Here is a 20,823-nt window from a genome sequence, read left to right on the forward strand (position 1 = left end):
ACTCAGCATAATACCTTCCAGTTCCATCCACATTGATGTAAACAGTAGGTAGCTCATAGCAGCAATGTCCACAATAGCCAAACTGTGGAAGGAGCTATGATGTCCTTCAGCAGATGAATGAATAAAGAAGATGTGCTATGTATACACAATGGTCTGGTACTTCTGAGATAGTTTAGTCATTAATCATGGAGGAGAAGCACCTTCTTTGGCCACCTTCTTTAAAATTGTAGCCCACACCCAGATAATAGGTCTTAAATCCCTTTCCTACTTCAATTTTCTCCACATCTGTCATCACCTAAAACACTGCATATTTTACTCACTCATTTCACACTTATTGTCTTTCCATATCTAGTGCAGGATTCATTGGTGGTTTTTGTCTGTTTCGTTAACTGCTTTATACCCAGCACCTAGAATAGCTAGAATAGTGTATTAAATATTTAATTAATTAAAGGGAACCTGGGTGGCTCAGTCAGTTGGGTTCAGCTTGGGTCATGATCTCGGGGTCATGAGATCAAGTCCCATGTCAGACTCCAAGCTTGATGCAGAATCTGCTTCTCTCCCTCCCTTCCTTTCCCCCTCCCCCCCGGGTCATGTGCTCTACTCTCTCTCTCTCTCTCTAAAACAAATACATTTTTTTTAAGAAGTACTAAATTAAGCATTTGTTGAAAGAATAAACACCAAAATTTCTGAAAGAAATGGGTGTGTCTGGTGTGTTTTGGTTAAAAAAAAAAAAAAAAAAAAAAAAGAAACCAACAACCTCACCTCATTTGGCCCCCCTCTTCATATTCTATATTCTACCTCCTGACAGGTCATACCAGCCTTCCTTCAACTCTGCCTGAAATGTGCTCTGCCCTGTCCCCAGTTTGGGTTTCCAGATTCTGCATCCTCTGTCCAGAACACTCTTCTCTGGGCAACTGTTGGTCATTGTTCACTTCTAGCTAAAGTACGTTTCCCTCACCAACCTCATCAACCCAGATTCAATCCAATTGCCTCATTATATGCTTTCTTAGCACCCTGCACTCCTTCATTGGACTTATTATATTGCAATCATACAACTCCTTGTGTAATTGCCAATTTAGTGGCTGTCTTGCTAAAATATAAGTGCTGTGAAAGCGGGGACTTTGTAGGTCTTATTCACTACTGCATCCCCTAATACCCAGGGCAGTATCATACTCCTAGCAGATGCCCCATAAGAATCTGTGGGATCCAAACTGACTGAGTACCCATGGATTTGCACTAGATAAACCCTCTTCCTTACTTAAAACAGGGTGGTTAGTCAATGAATGTAAAGGATGAAGCCAATGAACATAAGATACATCAATAGCAGAAATATGTAAGCTCATCTTATAATAATCTTCTGCAAGATACTACTCAGGAAATTAAATGCAAAGTTAAATACTTAAAATACACTTAGGGAAACTACCGCTTAACAGAATATGAAAGCAATTTCATAATGAACGTATTTCTCTAGCTTTCTTATTGGAAGATGTAGTAAATGTCAATTTGCATTAATGAATTCTGCTTAGCATTAACGCATTACTCAATGCATGGTGATTAAAAATGAACTATGAAGGGCGCCTGGGTGGCTCAGGTGGTTAAGCATCTGCCTTCAGCTCAGGTCATGATCCCAGGGTCCTGGGATCAAGCCCCGCATCAGCTCCCTGCTCAGAGGGGAGTCTGCTTCTCCCTCTCCCTCTGCCCATCCTCCCCACCTTGTTCATGCTTGCTCTGTCACTCTCTCAAATAAATAAATAAAATCTTTAAAAAAAATAAAAATGAACTATGAGGCGCCTGGGTGGTTCCACCAGCTGAGTGCCTGCCCTTGGTTTGGGTCATGGTCCCAGGGTATTGGGATTGAGTCCCGTGTAGGGCTGCTCAGTGGAGAGCCTGCTTCTCCCTCTCCTCCCTGCTCCATGCTCTCTCTCACTATCTCCGTATCTCTCTAATAAATAAATAAAACAAAAGCAAAAAATAAAAAAAGTATAAATGAACTATGTTCCAGGCAACTTGCTGGGCATACAAGTTCAATAACTGTACTAGAGTCCAAATCCAAAGGGAAGGGAGAGAAAGTTTCTTTAAGATTCCTTTTGATTTTTTGTGTCTATTTTTCTCAAGTCAGAGGAAAGGGCAAACTTAGAACTGTTCCTCTGACAAAACCCTGATCAGAGATATGCTAAGAACCAGTTGAAGGAAACAGAGTTTAAGAAATGGTTAAATGAAATCACTAAGAGGTGTTTCTACTCCATGGTTAATGGCTAAAGTATCTCAGAAATACCAGACTACATTGCTTTTACCGTTAAGCTGGATATTCCTGTCTTATGCAATATTCTGCCTTTTGGTGGCTTTTCTTTGCCTTCCCTACACTAGGAATTTGGCTGCAATTCCCAAACTCTAATGTACAGTTTTTTCTCTTGGGAAGTTCACAACAACCACAAATGCCATCTTGGTATAAACAGCATACCAAAGCTTCAAGGTCACTACAAGATAGGAAAGTGAGTAGGCTTGTTTTTGGCTGTTAGGATAGCCCTGAGATAACTAAGAAATTCCTGGAACAGGCAGTGTTGATAAACGGACCAATGTAGAAGAAAGAGAAGGCCAGTGGACTAGAGATGCAGAGCCACTTGATAAGGCCCAAACACAGCAGTGAGCAGACCTGCTCTATGGGATGAAGAGAACAGGCACAATGTGGAAAAAACACTGGGCCTGTGGCTGCTCTTCCTACCGCTGGACTAATCGCCAGACACCAACTCCCTGAATTACACTGGTCCTCACCATCCCTATGTTCAAAGTGAAGAAATGCCCCTCAACTCTTCCCTGTGCCCAGGAGAGGGTGTCATGGATAAAGAGATCTAACCTAAGAGAACCTAAGGCTCTGCCAGAAACTGTGACAGCAGCAGTGCTGCTCCCTGCAGACAGCTCATCGCTATTACAGAAGAACTCCCTGGCTTAAACACAGTTTAACAAAGCAGTTACATACCTCATCGCTGCAGAGGTGGCTGTAGGATTATTTTTCAGTTCCTGCACATTTACCACTTGAGGGACATTCTTCAGAGTTGATTCAGTCAAAGTACTTACAGCTATTTAAATAGGAGAGAAAATAAAAATAAAAATAAATAAATAGAGGAGAGAGAAGCATATTAATTGCAGTAAAGGATCACAAATCCCAGCCATGTACAACTGAATAACCAGGACAACATATTCAAGCAGGATGTAATTTTATTATAAAGGAAATCTACTCTGGGGAGTTCTAAAGCTCTGTGTTCAATGGGACAGCTGTTCTACTCTATTTATGAAGATTATGGGATGAAGTTTTGTGCAATTTAGTCAAATGTACTAGTTTAGGGAAAAAGAATTCCCTGGCCAGTTCTCAGAGAGCAGAGCTGAGCTACCTGCAACATTGTTGGCTCACCCTGGAAAGGGCAGAAAGAGCTAGACGATAAGCAGTGTTCAGATTAAGGATTTCTGCCATCTATTCCATCCATCCAACCATCCAACCATCCAATCATCCTTTCACACGGGCAGCTCATTATTGCCAGATTGTCAGATGCTGGGAATACAAAAAAATGTCCAAAATATAGCTTCTTCTCTAAAGGAGCTCATGGCTTAGTGAGACAGGCACATGAATAAGATGTGGAAAATGGAGCTTGGGCAAGAATGGGAGGAAAGTCCAAGAGGCTTATTTAAGGAACGGCAACAGAGATGGACATGACATCTTATTAGGCGTGTCAGCTTGCATGTCTTTTTTGGTCTTATATTTTAAAACTGCATTCTAAAGCACTTAATGACATTTTCTAATTAACTACCAAGAAAGTTTGAGCAAAGCTCTTGGACCAGTTTTTTGGCACAGTTGAATGCTGTGGCCACAGAATGGTGGGTGCATGGCAGCATGCTCTCATTCCCTCCTTCAGAGAAGTGAGATGGCTCGTCTTGCCTACAACTGTACATACTGCATCCTTTACATTCAAAGGTACCTAACACCTTAGAAATTTTTTGCTTCTAAGATGGTAACAGAGATCATACCACCTCCTGCTAAGTGGAATAATCCTACATCCTGGCAGATTCCTGACTCAATCAGCTTGATTTGCGGCCTACTCAGCACAATGCCAAGATTCTGCTTCCTCCAAGTAACGTTTAAAGAAAACATCAAAGACTTCTATTTTTTCAGAAGGCTCAAAGGTACCTTAAAAAGTTATCTTGTTTGTGCTCTTTCATATCTGTTCTAGATGCCTTAATAAGGTTTTAATATTTGAGATTTCTTAAGAATGCTTTTATACTATATAATGGTAATCCTTTCTTTGTCTAAATCAAACTACTGTATCTCGTTAGTTCTTTTTTTTAAAGATTTATTTATTTATTTATGACAGACATAGAGAGAGAGGCAGAGACACAGGAGGAGGGAGAAGCAGGCTTAATGCTGGGAGCCTTGGGAGCCTGACGTGGGACTTGATCCCGGGACTCCAGAATCGAGCCCTGGGCCAAAGGCAGGCGCTAAACCGCTGAGCCACCCAGGGATTCCCTCTCTTTAGTTCTTTAAAAAGTATTGTCCGGGGATCCCTGGGTGGCGCAGCGGTTTAGCACCTGCCTTTGGCCCGGGGCGCAATCCTGGAGACCCGGGATCGAGTCCCACGTCGGGGTCCCAGTGCATGAAGCCTGCTTCTCCCTCTGCCTGTGTCTCTGCCTCTCTCTCTCTCTCTCTCTCTGTGACTATCATAAATAAATAATAAAAAAAATAAAAATAAAAAAGTATTGTCCAAAGTGATACATGTTCCGAGCAGGGATAAAACTAAAATACAATTTCATTCAACTGAAACAAAAATATTTTATTTATAACAGAATTTCTCGAATTTGGCACTACTGACATTTTGGGTCTGGATAATCCTTTGTTGTGGTGGTGTCCTGCACATTTGAAGATTTTTTGCAGCATTCCTGACTTCTACCCACTAGATGCCAGCAGCACTGCCAACTGCTGGGGAGGAGTACGGGGCACAAAAATAGTCTCCACTTGAGAACCACTAGCTTGTACAAACTGATTAACTAGTGATAACTGAAGCCCTTGAGGCCAATTACCCAGAAATGCTAATGCAGGAAATCCTGGATAACCACAGAGCACTGACAAAATGCAAGTGCTGATTATGACTAGCTCATTAGAGTTTCCATCTGTAAAGGCTAGGTTGGTAATCTTACGAAAATGCTGTGCTGAAATAGAGCACAGGGTAGGAGTCCAGTCTGGGCTCTGCTACTTACTGGTTGGGTCACCTTCACCTCTCTGAACCTGACATTACTCAAAAGCAAAATGGGCACACCAATAGCCACCTCCCAGGGTGTCTGGGATCCACAGGACACTGTGAGATGATTCCAATGTTATCAGATGATCTAACAGCAAAGATTAATTGGAGGCTTAAAGCAGACATTATTCAAAAGTAGAGATTAGGGATTCCTGGGTGCCTCAGCAGTTTAGTGCCTGCCTTCGGCCCAGGGCGTGATCCTAGAGTCCCAGGATCGAATCCTATATTAGGCTCCCTGCATGGAGCCTGCTTCTCCCTCTGCCTGTGTCTCTGCCTCCCTCTCTCTCTGTGTCTCTCATGAATAAATGAAATCTTAAAAAGAAAAAAAAAAAGCAGAGATCAACCACTTCATCCAAAGACCACTGATAGGCCAGGTAGAGTGGATCTAACACCTTTCTTTGAAATGAAAAAGCTTCATATCTGGTCTCTGTCTTCTCAGGACTTGCTCCCCGAAAAGGGAAGAGGACTGTCCCATCAGTCCCCTCTTTCTGAGGGTGGCAAAAAGAGCCAGTTGCTGCCTGGGACCTGCTGTGTGGCCGCAGCTCCCGACCATGTCCTACCTGGTGCTTGGCTGGCCATCTGACGTCTCAGTGCTGCAGCGGCAGCTGCCTGGGGGGCTGAGAGGCTGTGGGAAGGACCAGGGGCACCATGCTTCACGGTTTTTGTTGCCAGCATTGTGCTATCAGCCCCTTGAGGAATAATTTTGCTAGCAGACGTCGACACTGAAGAAAAAAACAATGCTAAGTAAGAGAGTGGGTCAGAAGAGAGGAAAACACAAAAGTGACAGTGGCAAGTCCTCCACTGTGAGGCTATAGGGAAAACACTAAGATTAAAAATACTTAAACATGCACACAGAAAAGTACCAATAAAATCACAGGGTGGCACCTCTATCTTTCAAAGATGTCCCTGCCCATATCCGTTAGCTAAATCCTTGACATGAGCATTTCCTCTGATACTGAGATAGAACTTTCATGCCAACATAGGTCAACTTCCTGCTCTCTTCTCATAAAATATCTCCATTCGAGCACCTCCCCAGGGGTATTCTCTTATAGAAGTTCCTCCAAGTGAAGTCCTAACACTGAATTGGAGGTGTGACAGCCCAGTACTGGTCACTTCTGGGAATCAATACTGATACGAGCATGGCAGCTGGCAAGTTCTGGGGCAGAATATGGCTACAAGTAATGATCTGAAATGAGCTAGGATTTGAAAGGCAGGAGTGTGGATGATGCTTCAGAGTGAGACAAATAACCTCCTCCTCTTACTCCTGAAAACACCATTTTGTGTGTGTGTGTGTTTTAATTTATGTATATAATCTCTCCACCCAACGTGGGGCTCTAACTCAGGACGCTGAGATCAAGAGTCACATACTCCTCCAGCTGAGCCAGCCGGGTGAATGCCCCATACCTGTTCTAGAAACACCAGCTGAGGGATCCCTGGGTGGCGCAGCAGTTTGGCGCCTGCCTTTGGCCCAGGGCGCGATCCTGGAGACCCAGGATCGAATCCCACATCAGGCTCCCGGTGCATGGAGCCTGCTTCTCCCTCTGCCTGTGTCTCTGCCCCTCTCTCTCTCTCTCTGTGACTATCATAAATAAATAAAAATTAAAAAAAAAAAAATTTGAAACACCAGCTGCACTACCAAGAAAGCTGTGCCAGTGTGAGCCCTACAGGGCCCCCTTCTTCCTGCCTCTTTCAGGGGAAACCAGATTTTCTGAATTTGTCTTTTAATTTCTAGACTATTACCAGAGAGGAGCTGGACTTACTGGTGCAATAGTATATGAGCTCAGCTATGGCTCCTCTAGCAGACACAAACTTAACAGGGAGCTCACTCTGCACTTACTGGATGTTCCCATCACGCCAGGTGAACCATGAATCAGGTGAGATTTAGCAAAAGGCACTGCCTGCGGCAAGACACCAGGCTGGATGGAAGGGGTGCGAACCACAGGCGCATGCCGTGGGACCTGTGCCACTGTGTCATCATCTTTAGACGCCCGCGTGTCTTCACTCTCCAAAGACTGAGAGACGGACGACGTAGAGCTGGCTTCATCCAAGTCTTCATAGTATCTCTGTGACAGGAAGGCTGACCGGGACAGGCTGGCTATCAAGCCCGAAACAAAACACAAGTTAGATGATTCTAGCAAGTCTGAAAGCTCTGTAATTCTCACTATCAAGAGAGAAATAACCAGTTTGGAAACACTTTAACTATGACTTTTTTTAAGAGGAAGAAGCTGTTGTGGAAGGTAAACGTACACAGTTTGGGGGCTTTACTCAAATGAAGCTTTGAAAAAACCAAGCTGTGTAGGACAGGAACATTTTGATTGTCAAACAAACAACATGAGAAGTGAGAGACAGAGTACGTGCTGGCAAAGGCAGGAGTCCTCGAGCCCCCACCACAAGCTCTCACGGGCAGAATACCAACAAACCAGGAAAGTATCAGACAAGCCTGTGCAGAAGAACCACTTGCCAACAACTAACTTCTAAGAACAGGTCATGCAAACTGGGGAAGGCTGAATGTCCTCAATCCTGGCATCTCCAACATCCCCAATCCTTGAATGATTCTTTTGAATCAATTAGATTTAAAAAAAAAAAAAAAAAAATCCCTGAAACTAATCCTGACTTTCCCTGGGTTTTTTCCCCCTTTCTATAAATGATGAAGTAAGGCCTCAATTCATTTTGTAATATATATTACTGGCTGTGTACTGGAAAAAACAAACCAAACCAAAAACCTAGCCCTTTCTCAAGTTATTTAAAAGCATTGCTAAAATTTGCTGGCTTGGTTGCCTTACAGGCACATCACTCTACAAGATTTTATTTGTCACAATCAACAAATGCAAATGAAAACCAATGTTACTGGAGCTGTTGCATTGTTGCCATTAGCCATATGTGCCTATTTAAGTTAAAAATAATTTAAAGTAATTAATGAAAATTTCAAGTCTTCAGCTTCACCAGCCACATTTTAACTGCTCAACAGCTACATGTGGCTACCACACTGGAGTGCAGATACATAGAACATTTCTCTCAGCACCGAAAGTTCTACTGGACAGTGCTGTGCCACAGTATTCTCATGCAAGTGAATTTGTAGGAGGGTCATGTGGAAATTCCATACATAACCACCAGCACCACTAGTAAAACTGCAGTCCATATTTTCTGAAGAGAACTTATTTGGGCCAGGTGCTGCACAAAGGACCTTCAAATATTATCCCATTTAATTCTCATAATTACCTTGTAAGTTAAAAATTGCTATTATCAGACTTTAAATATTTGTAAAGGTTAACTATTTGCACAAGGTCCTAAGGCTGCTAAGTGGTGGAGCCAGAATTCAAATCTAGGTGCATCTGATTGGAAAAGACCATGTTCTTTCTAGACAGTATTACACAAGACTGAACCCTGTGCTAGGCAGAACTGGGACCCCATGACCTTTGCCCCTCGCACCACAGCCATGATTATGATTCATTAGATGGAAAAGGGCTATGGCAGACATAAAAGTTACTAATCAGTTCGTCTTAAAAATAGGAAAGTTATCCTGGATTATCCAGTTGTGCTCAAGGTAATATTTCATGAGACCTTAAAGGGCAGAAGCACAAGAAGACCGCAATGTACTCTTGCTGGCGTGCAGATGAAGGGGCCAGGAACACACGTCAAAGAAACATGGACCTCACTCCGACAGCTGCAAGGAACTGAGTTCTGCCAACAAGTAGAATAAGCTTAGAGGTGGACTCTTCCCCAGAGCCTCCAAATAAGAGCTTGTCCCAGCCAACATCTTGATTTCAGCCTGGGAGCCCTGAGCAGAGGACACAGTTGAGCCGTGTTGCGCCTGGACTTTTGTCCCACACTACTGTGCAAGAATCAATGGGTGGTGCTTCAAGCCACTACATCTATGATAACTTATAACAGCATACACAGAAAATAAACACAAATCCTCCATTTTTTTAGAGCCACACTGCTTTAAAACAGTTCCCAAAAATCTTAGTTCTTGAGAGATAATAGCAACAAAACTCAATGTCTTAGAAAGGGTAATAAGGCAAGAAAAATAAAGGACTGCGGGCAGCTCTGGCCCAGCAGTTTGGTGCCGCCTTCGGCCCGGGATGTGATCCTGGAGACCCGGGGTGGAGTCCCGCATTGGGCTTCCTGCATGGAGCTTGCTTCTCTCCCTTTCCCTCTGCCTGTGTCTCTGCCTCTCTTTCTGTGTCTGTCATGAATAAATAAAATCTTTAAAAAAAAAAAAAAAGGACCAAAAAAGCAGAACCAAAGTATTAGTATCTATAAAGACTATAACTGTTCCCATAGAAAGCCCAAGAAATAGTCAGACTATTATTATCTTTGATAAAAAAGATTATCTTTTTTTTAAGATTTTATTTATTTGTTCATGAGAGACAGAGAGAGAGAGACAGACAGACAGGCAGAGGGAGGAGTAGGCTCCATGTAGGGAGCCTGATGTGGGACTTGGATCTCGGGACTCCAGGATCATACCTTGGGCCCAAGGCAGGCGCTAAACCGCTGAGCCACCCAGGGATCCCAAAGACATTATCTGAATAAATGAGTTTAGCTAGGTTTCTGGATACAAAGTCAACATACAAGAGATCCAATATATTTCTATTATCACATCTAACATAAAGTAAAACATAAAATGAAATCTTTTTTTGTTTGTTTTTATTTATGAGAGACACACAGACGAGAGAGAGAGAGAGAGAGAGAGAGAGAGGGGCAGAGACACAGGCAGAGAAGCAGGCTCCATGCAGGGAGCCCGACGTGGGACTTGATCCCAGGTCTCCAGGATCACGCCCTGGGTTGAAGGCGCCGCTAAACCGCTGAGCTACCTGGCTGCCCCATAAAATGAAATCTAATGAAGAAATTATAAGAACATTAAAAATATTAAACTCATAGGAGTAAATCTAACAAAAGGTGTGTCCTTCATGAAGAAAATACTGAGAGAAATTAAAGACCCAAATAAATACATGCCATGTTTAGGAACTGAAAGATCAACACTGTACAAATACCAATTCTCTCAAGTTGATCTAGAGATTTAATCCAATCCCAATCAAAATCTCAACTTTTCTTCAAGGGTTGAGGGAGACAGAATTTAGCAAGACAATTGCAGTATTAATATGGAAATGGAAAGCACTAGGAAGAGCCAAAATATTCTAGATCATGGGTCAGTAAACTACAACTACCAGCTACTTGTTTTTATAAATAAGGTTTTATTGAAACACAGCCATGCTCATTATTTGTATATTGTCTGTAGCTGCTTTTCCATCACAAAGGCAGAGCTGAATTAGGTATAGCAGAAACCATGAGACCAGCAAGCCTAAAATATTCACTACCTAGCCCTTATAGAAAAAGTTTGCCAACCACTGCCCTAGACTGAACTTTCTGTGATGATGAAATTACTATTATGTTATATAACAGCTGCCAGTCACATGTGCCTACTGAGAAATGTAGCTACTGGGATTGTATAACTGAATTTTTAACTTGATTCAGTTTTTATTACTTTAAATTTAAATAGGCTACTGTATTAGCACAGCTTTAGAATCTAGAAGAACAGCACTGAGGCTTATTTTAGTACAAGATAATTAAGGCAGTGTGGCAGCAGTGGTTTTTAATTAGTGTATGAGACCAACAGACCTATATACAAGGATAACTTACATACAACAAAGGTAGCCACTAAGGGAGGAAAGGAGACTTTTCAATAAACATTATTGGGACAATCAGATACCTAAATATAAAACACGTGAGCCAAATTTTACATCTTACATACAAATCAATTCCAGACAGTACAAATAAAATGTGGTTAATCCATACAATAAACTATTATTCAGCAACTAAAAGCAATGAACTACTTATACATGTTATGCATCATGAATCCCAAAAATATACTAAGTGAAAGAAACCAAACGACATATGATTCCATTTATATGCAATTTCAAAAAAAGGCAGATTCCTGCAGAAAGAACAGAGATTAGTGGTTGCTGGGGGCAAAGGAAGGAATGACTACAAATAAGCACGAAGGAACTTCCCGAGTGGTAGAAGTGTTCTAAAACTGGAACGTGGTGATGATTATATAATTCTGTAAGTTTAATAAAAATCATCAAACTCTACACTCAGATGAATTTTTCAATATATAAGTAGTACCTTGGTATATCTGTTTAAAAGAAAATCAATTCCAGGTAGATCTAAATTTGGAAGGCAAACCATTAATATTTCCACAGACAATAATAAAGGTACACACGTATCATTGTTACTCAGCAATAGAGAAGTATTTCTTAAATAGAATCCAGAAAGTACCAACTGCAAAAGAGAAGGCCGAGAAGTCTTTTTTAAAATGAAGCACTTCAGGACACTTGGGTGGCTCAGTGGTTGAGCGTTTGCCTTTGGCTGAGGGCGCGATCTCAAAGTCCCAGGATCGAGTCCCATATCAGGCTCCCTGTAGGGAGCCTACTTCTCCCTCTGCCTATATCTCTGCCTCTCTATCTGTGTCTCTCATGAATAAATAAATAAAATTATTTTTAAAAAAGAAAAAAAAAATAAAATAAAACAAAGCACTTCTGTTTGCCAAAAGACATGATTAAGAGGGGGAAAAGCAACAAAGTGGGTACCTACAACCCATATAACCAACAATGGGCTGGTATCCAGAATGAATGAGAACTTTCATAAATCAGTAAGACAGATTACCCAATAGACGAATGAGCAAAAGATGCAATTGCACATTTTATAAAAGTCAACTATTAACCAAATACTTGGTAACACATACAAGGGTTACATCAGAGTAGTTAAAAGTTAGGGAAAAGGCTGACAATATTAAGTTGGCAAAAATGTAGGAAACTGAAATAGTCATACCTTGATGTTTTGTGAAAGTAAAATAAGCTGGTACAACCACTTTGGAAAACTGTATAGGAGAATCTACTGAGGCTGGGCATGTGGACAGAGTACGAGCCCACAATTCCATTCCTAGCCATGTGACCAAAGATGTTCAGAACAACATTCTGTTCTATTACAGCCAGAAACTGGAAACAGTAAATGTCCACTAAGAGGAGAATGGATAAGCAAATGCTGTACATTTATACAGCTGAATACTACACAGCAACAAAACAAATCACAGCTACCTGTGATGGCATGGATGACTCTTACAAACCTGATGTGGAACAAGAGAAATCCACCCAGAGAATAAACAAACAGATATACACAGCATCCAAACCCCCCCCAAAAATAGGCAACACCAAATGACAGGCATGCGAAGACATGCTCAGGTAGTAAAACAGACCAAAAAAGCAAAGTTAAGGAGACCAAAGAGGGTGACAACTTAGTGCAATGTCCAATCCTGGACTGGATCCTTGATTTTTAAAAAAGTGATGCTATGAAGGTCATAAGAAAGACAGTTGGCGGGATCCCTGGGTGGCGCAGCGGTTTGGCACCTGCCTTTGGCCCAGGGCGTGATCCCGGAGACCCGGGATCGAATCCCACATCGGGCTTCCGGTGCATGGAGCCTGCTTCTCCCTCTGCCTGTGTCTCTGCCTCCCTCTCTCTCTCTAACTATCATAAATAAATAAAAAATTAAAAAAAAAAAAAAAGAAAAGAAAGACAGTTGGCAAACTGAGTATGGACTGCATATTAGATGTTATGTCAATGTTACATTTCCTAAATCTGATCATAGTATTATTGTGTAAGAGAATATCTTGTTCTTCAAGGACACATGCTGGAATATTTAGGAGTAATGAGTCCAGTTGACAACCTATTTTCAAATAGTTCATCAAAAATACTAATCGAAAGACCTGTACTCTGAAAACTATAAAAAATTAATAAAAGCAATTCAAGATGACACAAAGAAATGGCTTTCCATGCTCACAGACTGGAAGAACAAATATTATCAAAATGTATTACCCAAACCAATCTACACATTTAATGCAATCCCTATCAAAACACCAACAGCATTTTTCATAGAATTAGAACAATGCTAAACTTTACATGGAACCACGAAAGATCTCAAATAGCCAAAGCAATCTTGAAAAAGAAAAACAAAACTAGAGGTATCATAATTCCCAATTTCAAGTTATATCACAAAGCTTTGGTAATCAAAATACTATGGTACTGGCACATTAAAATAGACACACAGATCAATGGAACAGAATAAAAAACCCAGAAATAAACCCACAATTATATGGTTAATTAATCTTTGGCAAAGGAGAAAAGAATATGCAATGGGGAAAAGTACTCTGTTCACATGCCCAGCCTCAGTAGATTCTTCTATACAGTTTTCCAAAGTGGTTGTACCAGCTTATTTTACTTTCACAAAACATCAAGGTATGACTATTTCAGTTTCCTACATTTTTGCCAAGCTTAATATTGTCAAGTCTTTTTCTCTCAACAAATGGTGTTGGGAAAACGGGACAGCTACATGCAAAAGAATGAAATTGGACCACTTTCCTACATCACACACAAAAATAAACTCAAAAGGATTAAGGACCTAAATTTGGGACCCGAAACCCTAAAAATCCCAGAAGAGGGCACAGGCAACAATTTCTCTGACATCCGCCATAGCAACATCTTTCTAGATAGGTCTCTTGAAGTAAGGAAAACAAAAGCAAAAATAAACTATTGGGACTACACCAAAATTAAAGCTTCTGCACAGCAAAACTAAAAAACAATGTACCGGATGGGAGAAGATATTTGCAAATGACATATTCCATAGAGGATTAGTATCCAAAATGCATAAAAAGAACTTATACAATTCAATACCAAAAACGGGCAGAAGACATTAACATAACAAACATTTCTCCAAAGACATACAGATGGCCCACAGATACACAACATCACTGATCATCTGGGAAATGCAAACCAAAACTACAACACGACATCACCTCACACCTGTCAGAATCACTAAAATCAAAAACACGAGAAACAAGTGTTGATGAGAATGTGGCAAAAAAGCAACCCTTGTACACTGCTGGTAGGAATAAAAACTCATGTAGCCACTGTGGAAGATAGTATGGAGGTTCCTCAAAAAAACTAAACAAAACTACCCTATAATCCAGGAATTGCACTACTGGGTATTTACCCAAAGAAAAATACTAATTTAAAGGGATACATGCACCTCTATGTTTATTGCGTTATTTACAATAGCCAAATTATGGAAGCAACCCAAATATTCATCAATAGATGAATGGATTAAGAAGATGTAGGGTGTGTGTGCAAGTAGAAAAAGAATGAAGAGAATGAAATCTTGCCATGCATCCATATGGATGGATATAGGGAGTATAATGCTAAGCAAAGTAAGTCAGAGAAAGACAAATCATTTTACTCATATATGAACTTAAGAAACAAAGGGGATAAAAAGAGAGAGGGGTAAACCAAGAAACAGACTCTTCACTAAAGAGAACTGCTGGTTGCCAGAGGGGAGGCGGGTGGAGGACTGGGTGAAGGTGAAATAGGTGATGGGGGTTAAAGACGACACATTATGATGAGCACTGAGGAATGTATAGAATTGTTGATGCACTCACTGTATTGTACACCTGAAACTAAAACTTAATTTTTAATATATTAAGAAAGTATTTTTATAAGCAATATATTAAAAAATAACAATAACAATAATGTGAGCATGTGTGGTAGAGAGGAAAAAAGTAAAGCGACGGCAGCCACCATTACTAGGAAATATGGGTGAAGGGTTGGTGGGTGCTCAGTATTATTCTTGCACCTGGAGTTTTGAAACTTTTCAAAATAGTTAAGTAAAAACTGCAAATGTCAAAAGGAAAAAAAATAAATAAAAGCAAAGGCACACTTTCATATATGTCCATACAGTGGTACCTCCTGGGAGAAGACTGGGGTGCACAAGAGGAGGCTAGAAAGCTGGCAATGACAAAGTTGTTTCCTAATCTGGGTAGAGGTTACACAGATGGATATTTTTGTTTTTTCTTTTCTGTACATGTGTAGTTCATGACACTGAAAGTTAAATGTTTATATGCTCTGAATTATTCGTCATGGTGTATTTCCTAGATTTAAATAAGTATAATGTGCAGTTTCTGCTTAATGTCTGTATTATCTTCCTAATTGAAAGTCTAATGTGGTTAGAGACCATGTTGCTCTTATTAACCAATGTCTGGGACAAAACAGGCAATCATATTTGTTGAATGAGCAAATAAATTACATAAATCTTACTTCTAAGGAACCTAATACAAAGATACCATCAGAGATGTGGTTCAAGACTTGTGAACAAGGATATTCTGAGTAAAATCTTGGCAATAAGATTAACACTTAACTGCAATTGGATAAGTAAATTATAGACTTCTGATATAAGGAAATAGTGTGCAGTCATTACAAGGCATATGTTCAATATTTAAAAACAGAAGGCAGAGGGAAAAAAAAGAAGAAAAAAAGAAAAAGAAAAAGAAAGAGAAGGCAGAGGAAAGGCTCATGAAAGTTATTTATTTATTTATTTATCTATTTATTTATTTATATTTTATTCATTTATTCATGAGAGACAGAGAGAGAGAGAGAGAGAGAGGCAGAAGAGAGAGAGAGAGAGAGAGAGAGAAATAGAGAGGCAGAGACCCAGGCAGAAGGAGAAGCAGGCTCTGTGCACGGAGCCTGACATGGGACTCAATCCCGGGTCTCCAGGATCAGGCCCTGGGCTGAAGGCAGTGCTAAACCACTGAGACACCCGGGCTGTCCCTTAACTATTTTTAAAATGTACACTTCACTGGTTTTAAGTATATCCACACTGTTGTGCAACCATCCATCTCCAGAATTCATTTCATCTTGTAAAACCAAAACTCTGTACCCAGTCTACATGATTTCCCATTCTCTCTCCCCTTCAGCCCCTGGCAACTACCATTCCTTTTGTGTCTGTAAGTTTGATGACTCTAAGGACTTCATATTAGCACAATCACAGAGTGTTTTGCCTTTTTGTGACTGGCTCATCTCTCTTAGCATGTCGTCCTCGAAGTTCATCCACAGCACAGCACATCATCAGAATTTCCTTCCTTGTGAGGGTGCACATTTACTCCAGTGTACTTATCCATTCAGTTGTTGATGGACATCTGGCTTGCTTCTACCTTTCAGCTACTGTGCATAGTGCTGCTGTGAAGATGAGTGCACACATACCTGTTTGAGACCCTGTTTACAATTCTTTCGGGCACCTACTCATGAGTGATTTGCTGGATCACATGGTAATTCTCTTTCCCATTTTTTAAGAAACTACCCAACTGTCTTCCACAGTGGCTGTGCCATTTTACATTCCCACAAAGAGCATACAAGGGTTTCAATTTTTCCATATCCTTGCCAATATTTACTTTTTGTTTCATATCAAGAACTTGTTAGGACACAAAACTACACATTTTATAGCCCCAATCTCATTTTCAAAATATCAAATTTACATACGTAAAGAAAAAAAGTTTGGAAGTAAACCAAAATGAACTGATGACATACTTGGATTGAGGGATAATTATTTTCTATTCTTCCTCAGAATTTTCTCTATTTTTCCAATCATACATCAAGAAAATGTACTCTTTAGATTAAAAAAAAAAGTATTAAAAATCCCCTTGTCGGGTAGCCTGGGTGGCTCAGTTGGTTAAGTACCTGACTCTTGGTCTCAGTTTAGTTCTTGATCTCAGAGTTATGAGTTCAAGCCCTGCACTGGGCATGGAGCCTACTTACAAAAATTAATTAATTAATTAATTAATTAAAAATAAATAAAATAAAATAAAAAAAAATTCCCTGGTCTATGACTACTATTTACCTAATTCAACATTAACTGGTTGTAGAAAAATTAATAAATCATGGTACAATAAGATTAAATTGAATTTCCTTCTGCTATTTTAATTACCAAAAAGCATTTGTGGGTGTATAAAAAAAAGTTTCAACTCTCAACAAAATTTAATTAAAAAAGCAGATATGACTGCTACTAAAGCAAAGCATCATTCTGTACAAAGTTATACATAATTAAGTTTTTTAAAAAAGATTTCATTTATTCATTTTAGAGATAGAGTGTACACAAGTGGGGCGAGGGGGGGAGAGAAAGGGAGAACGAATCTGAAGTAGACTCTGCACTAAGCAAGAGCCCAAGACGGGGCTTGATCCCCACAATCACGAGATCTTGACCCGAGCTGAAACCAAGAAATGACCGTGCCACCCAGGCTTCCCATATGACAATTTTTAAAAAAGATTTTATTTATTCATGAAAGACACAGAGTGGCAGAGACATAAGCAGAGGGAGAAGCAGTCTTGTCACAGAGAGCCCAATGTGAGACTCAATCCCTGAACTATAATCATGCCCTGAGCCAAAGGCAGACTTTCAACCACTGAGCCATCCAGGCGTCCCTGACAAGTATTTTTTAAAAAGAAAATTGAGACAATACTCTAGATAATTTAATGACAAAAATTTTTTCATTAATCACATGGCTTCTTTTCCGCAAGTGCGTTTTGCCATCATTCTCTAATTAGTAGTTTTTTGCCATTTCCTAAGTAGTTCCCCCATCTCACTGCAATTCTGCTCAAAACCCCATACAAATTATTATTATTATTTTAAAGATTTATTTATTTATTTATTCATGAGGGACACAGAGAGAAAGAGAGGCAGAGACACAGGCAGAGGGAGAAGCAGGCTCCATGCAGGGAGCCTGATGTGGGACTCGATCCCAGGTCTCCAGGATCACACCCTGGGCTGAAGGTGGTGCTAAACTGCTGAGCCACCCAGGCTGCCCAAAACCCCCATACAAATTAGACAAGTAAAGCATCTCCAAAGAGGAGGCCTGGATCCCTGGCACCAGCTCAGCCTCCTCTAAACCCTTGGGAATTACCACCACATAACCAAAGAACGATGGAGCAGTGTCAGAGCCACAGCACCTACCTTCAACTGCTTTGTTCAGTATGTCTAAGCTGCTCACTACTCCAATATTCAGATGGACAACAGATTCTGGGGACACTTTCTCTATTTCCTATTAAGAACTACAGGAAAACACAGACACGCAAACATGGATACACTCATAGACTCCTCCTTCCATTCTACTTCCATACCAGGTATAGCATGTTTTATGCTAAAAAAATTCAGGACCAGTTCCCTTTACCTGGAGCAGTGGATCTCACTGGGGGGGTCTTTCTCTTGGCCAAGAAGTTTCTCAGTTGGGTTTGTTTCACAGGGGACAGCTTAGCTGCAAGAAATACATGAACCCATAAATGCTTCAGACTTGGATTTTAAGACGTCAATAAAAGGGAATACAGAGAGTTGAAGATGAGAATGTGTTTACCTGGCACTCTGGACAAGGGCTTGGTGTGAGATTCTATGGTAGTTTTCAACAAAGCATTACGAAGACTCTCGAGATCACTGTCAAAACTAAAAGAGGATCGTGTTACCTACAAATCAACTATGACCTGAGAAATCTCCCCAAATGTAAGTGCCAGAGATGAAAGCCTCCTTAATATAGAGATGGGAAATCTGACCCATCAATCAACATAACCAATTCAAAAGGAAAGAGATTACAATCTCAACATTACACCCTGCTCCCTACCTCCCAGCAAACGCAGCACTAAAAGCGCTTTAGTACAAAGGGCAACCAGGATGTATACATTCAGCCTAGAGGGAAAAACATACAAATACCCTGGTAACTTCAGGGGTAAACAGTCTGAAAGTTTCTACTCAAACAAAATGGTAAGCCTGAGCTTCTAGACACGTTAGTCCACCTAATTCTACCAGTTAATTTTCAAAAGAACAACAACATCTCTATAAAATCTGCCATCGTCTATTGGCACCTATTTCATCTGGCACACTTAATTTACCTCTCCAATAATCCCCGGAGGCAGTTATTGCTATTCCCATGTTTTAGGCAAAGGAACAAAGGATCACAGAGGGTGAGAAACCTGACCAGATTCACACAGGTGACAGCAGAGTCACCTGCACACCCACATCTGAACTACTCTGCGACTTTTACACCTGACCCCAAAATGGTTATTTGCCCTTCAACCACATTCATCAAGCGCCAGCACCACGGACAGGCCCATTTCCCTGCACACCCAGGAGTGCCGCTCTGGGAGGTGACATCCGAGGGAAGGCTCCACTGGGAGGTTTGGTTATAGAGACGGAGCTGCTGGAGACTGTCCACCAGGTGATTCAACCTCTTCCTCTGTTGGTTGATGATTTCCCGGTTGTTGGCTAGGGTGTTAAATAATGTTTCTCGCTCTGGCACAAGCAAGCGCCTGTGGACAGCAAGAAAGAAAGAATTTGACATGAATGGTCCAAATACTACAACTCTAACAGTGAAAGAACAAAATGTAGAACACCCAGTGGTCAAGCGGCAATGGTAAATTAACCAGAACATAAAAAGGGTTTCGATGAAAGCTTTACAAGGATAATACAGGATGAGGAAGGAGAAGCTTAGGGTAAGCAGGCTGAGCCTGTAGCAAAAGATGGCATAATCAGACCAAACCTCACAGAGGCTCCAGGGAAGAAAAGGATGGGAGACAGAGTTAAAAACAGGGGGGAGAGGTGATACATTCAGCTATATACTTAAGGTTTGTGTATTTTTCTGCATGTAAGTTACACTAAAAAGAAAAGCCCTGGGGTCCACTAGAGGTCTATGAGGAGGAGTCACTTCTTTAGAGTGCTGTGAAGAAACATGGAGATAAGCACTCAGTTTGGCAACAGGGAGTTAAGGTACCCCACTTGAAGGATCTAAAACAAGAAAGGAACAACGGTCCCTTTCTTTCCGGTGACAGGGCAGTTCAACATAAATTTTTAAGAAGGCATTTCAGTAGGGTACAGCAATATTCAGAAAGACTCAAAAGACAGAGATGTGCTAGAAAACTATAAATTTATGAACTTAAATCTCTGCAGAAAAGGAACTTTTAAAAAAAGACATACAAAGTGGAAAATCCATGGTTGTCATGAAGGAGAAAAAGCCCAGTTTCTCTGTTAGCATCATACACTTTCTAAGAAGCCAATTTATTAATTAGCAGAGAGAAATCCATCTGTCACGCAGAACAGAAGGCTCCTGCTGTTGGGTCAAGCCATTCCCTCCCATGCAATTGAATGTGAATTCAGAACCAGTGCAGTGAGCTGTGAAATCTCTAATGGGGTCCAACTGCCCAGGGGACAAGTGCCCAGGCACAGAATCCTCCCCCTGACCAGCACCTACAGCTCAATGCTCACCTCTACCTTCCCCTATCTATGCTCCAAATGGAGGCTCTCAATTCAGGTACAAAGCCTTCCACCCTGTTGTACAATATAATGTATTAAATTCTGTTTACTGAATTTTAAGCACATTGTAACCCAGCCCCTGCCATCACACCCAGCTTGTCCCACTTGCAAGTTCTGTGATCCCACAACTTCATAAACAAGTAAACAGATCATTTCCTGGTTGTTTCTTTACAGGGCTAATCACACTCATCAGGTGTAAGTGGTTCAGAAACTGAGCATTTTGAGGCTGATCTGTTTCTCGGCTTTCCTGCGGGTACCTCACTGTTCTCATGATGTACTGCTTTCTATTCCTTTAGGAAAACAGATGACATACAACAAAACATCTGGGCACAGAAGACCAGGGTAGTAACAAGGTTTTCCTGT

At 40.8% G+C, this 20,823-nt stretch overlaps 1 protein-coding gene across 7 annotated transcripts in view; it reads right to left on the reverse strand.

Annotated features, from left to right (window-relative positions):
- The window catches only part of NUP214 (nucleoporin 214), a 103,984-nt gene that overhangs the window by 53,031 nt on the left and 30,130 nt on the right, over window positions 1-20,823 (reverse strand). For all 7 annotated transcript variants that reach the window (XR_004818844.2, XM_049114400.1, XM_025475506.3 and 4 more), the window contains 6 exons: window positions 19,278-19,460; window positions 18,515-18,600; window positions 18,335-18,418; window positions 7,123-7,380; window positions 5,846-6,007; window positions 2,978-3,077 (listed from right to left, as the gene is read on the reverse strand). Coding sequence is in view for 6 of the 7 variants with exons in the window: in XM_049114400.1 (XP_048970357.1) it covers window positions 2,978-3,077; window positions 5,846-6,007; window positions 7,123-7,380; window positions 18,335-18,418; window positions 18,515-18,600; window positions 19,278-19,460 (873 nt within the window). In the remaining variant the exon portion in view is untranslated. The remainder of the gene's footprint in view (window positions 1-2,977; window positions 3,078-5,845; window positions 6,008-7,122; window positions 7,381-18,334; window positions 18,419-18,514; window positions 18,601-19,277; window positions 19,461-20,823) is intronic.

This window comes from Canis lupus, chromosome 9 (genome assembly GCF_003254725.2).
Source record: "Canis lupus dingo isolate Sandy chromosome 9, ASM325472v2, whole genome shotgun sequence".
NCBI classification, from domain to species: Eukaryota; Metazoa; Chordata; class Mammalia; order Carnivora; family Canidae; genus Canis; species Canis lupus.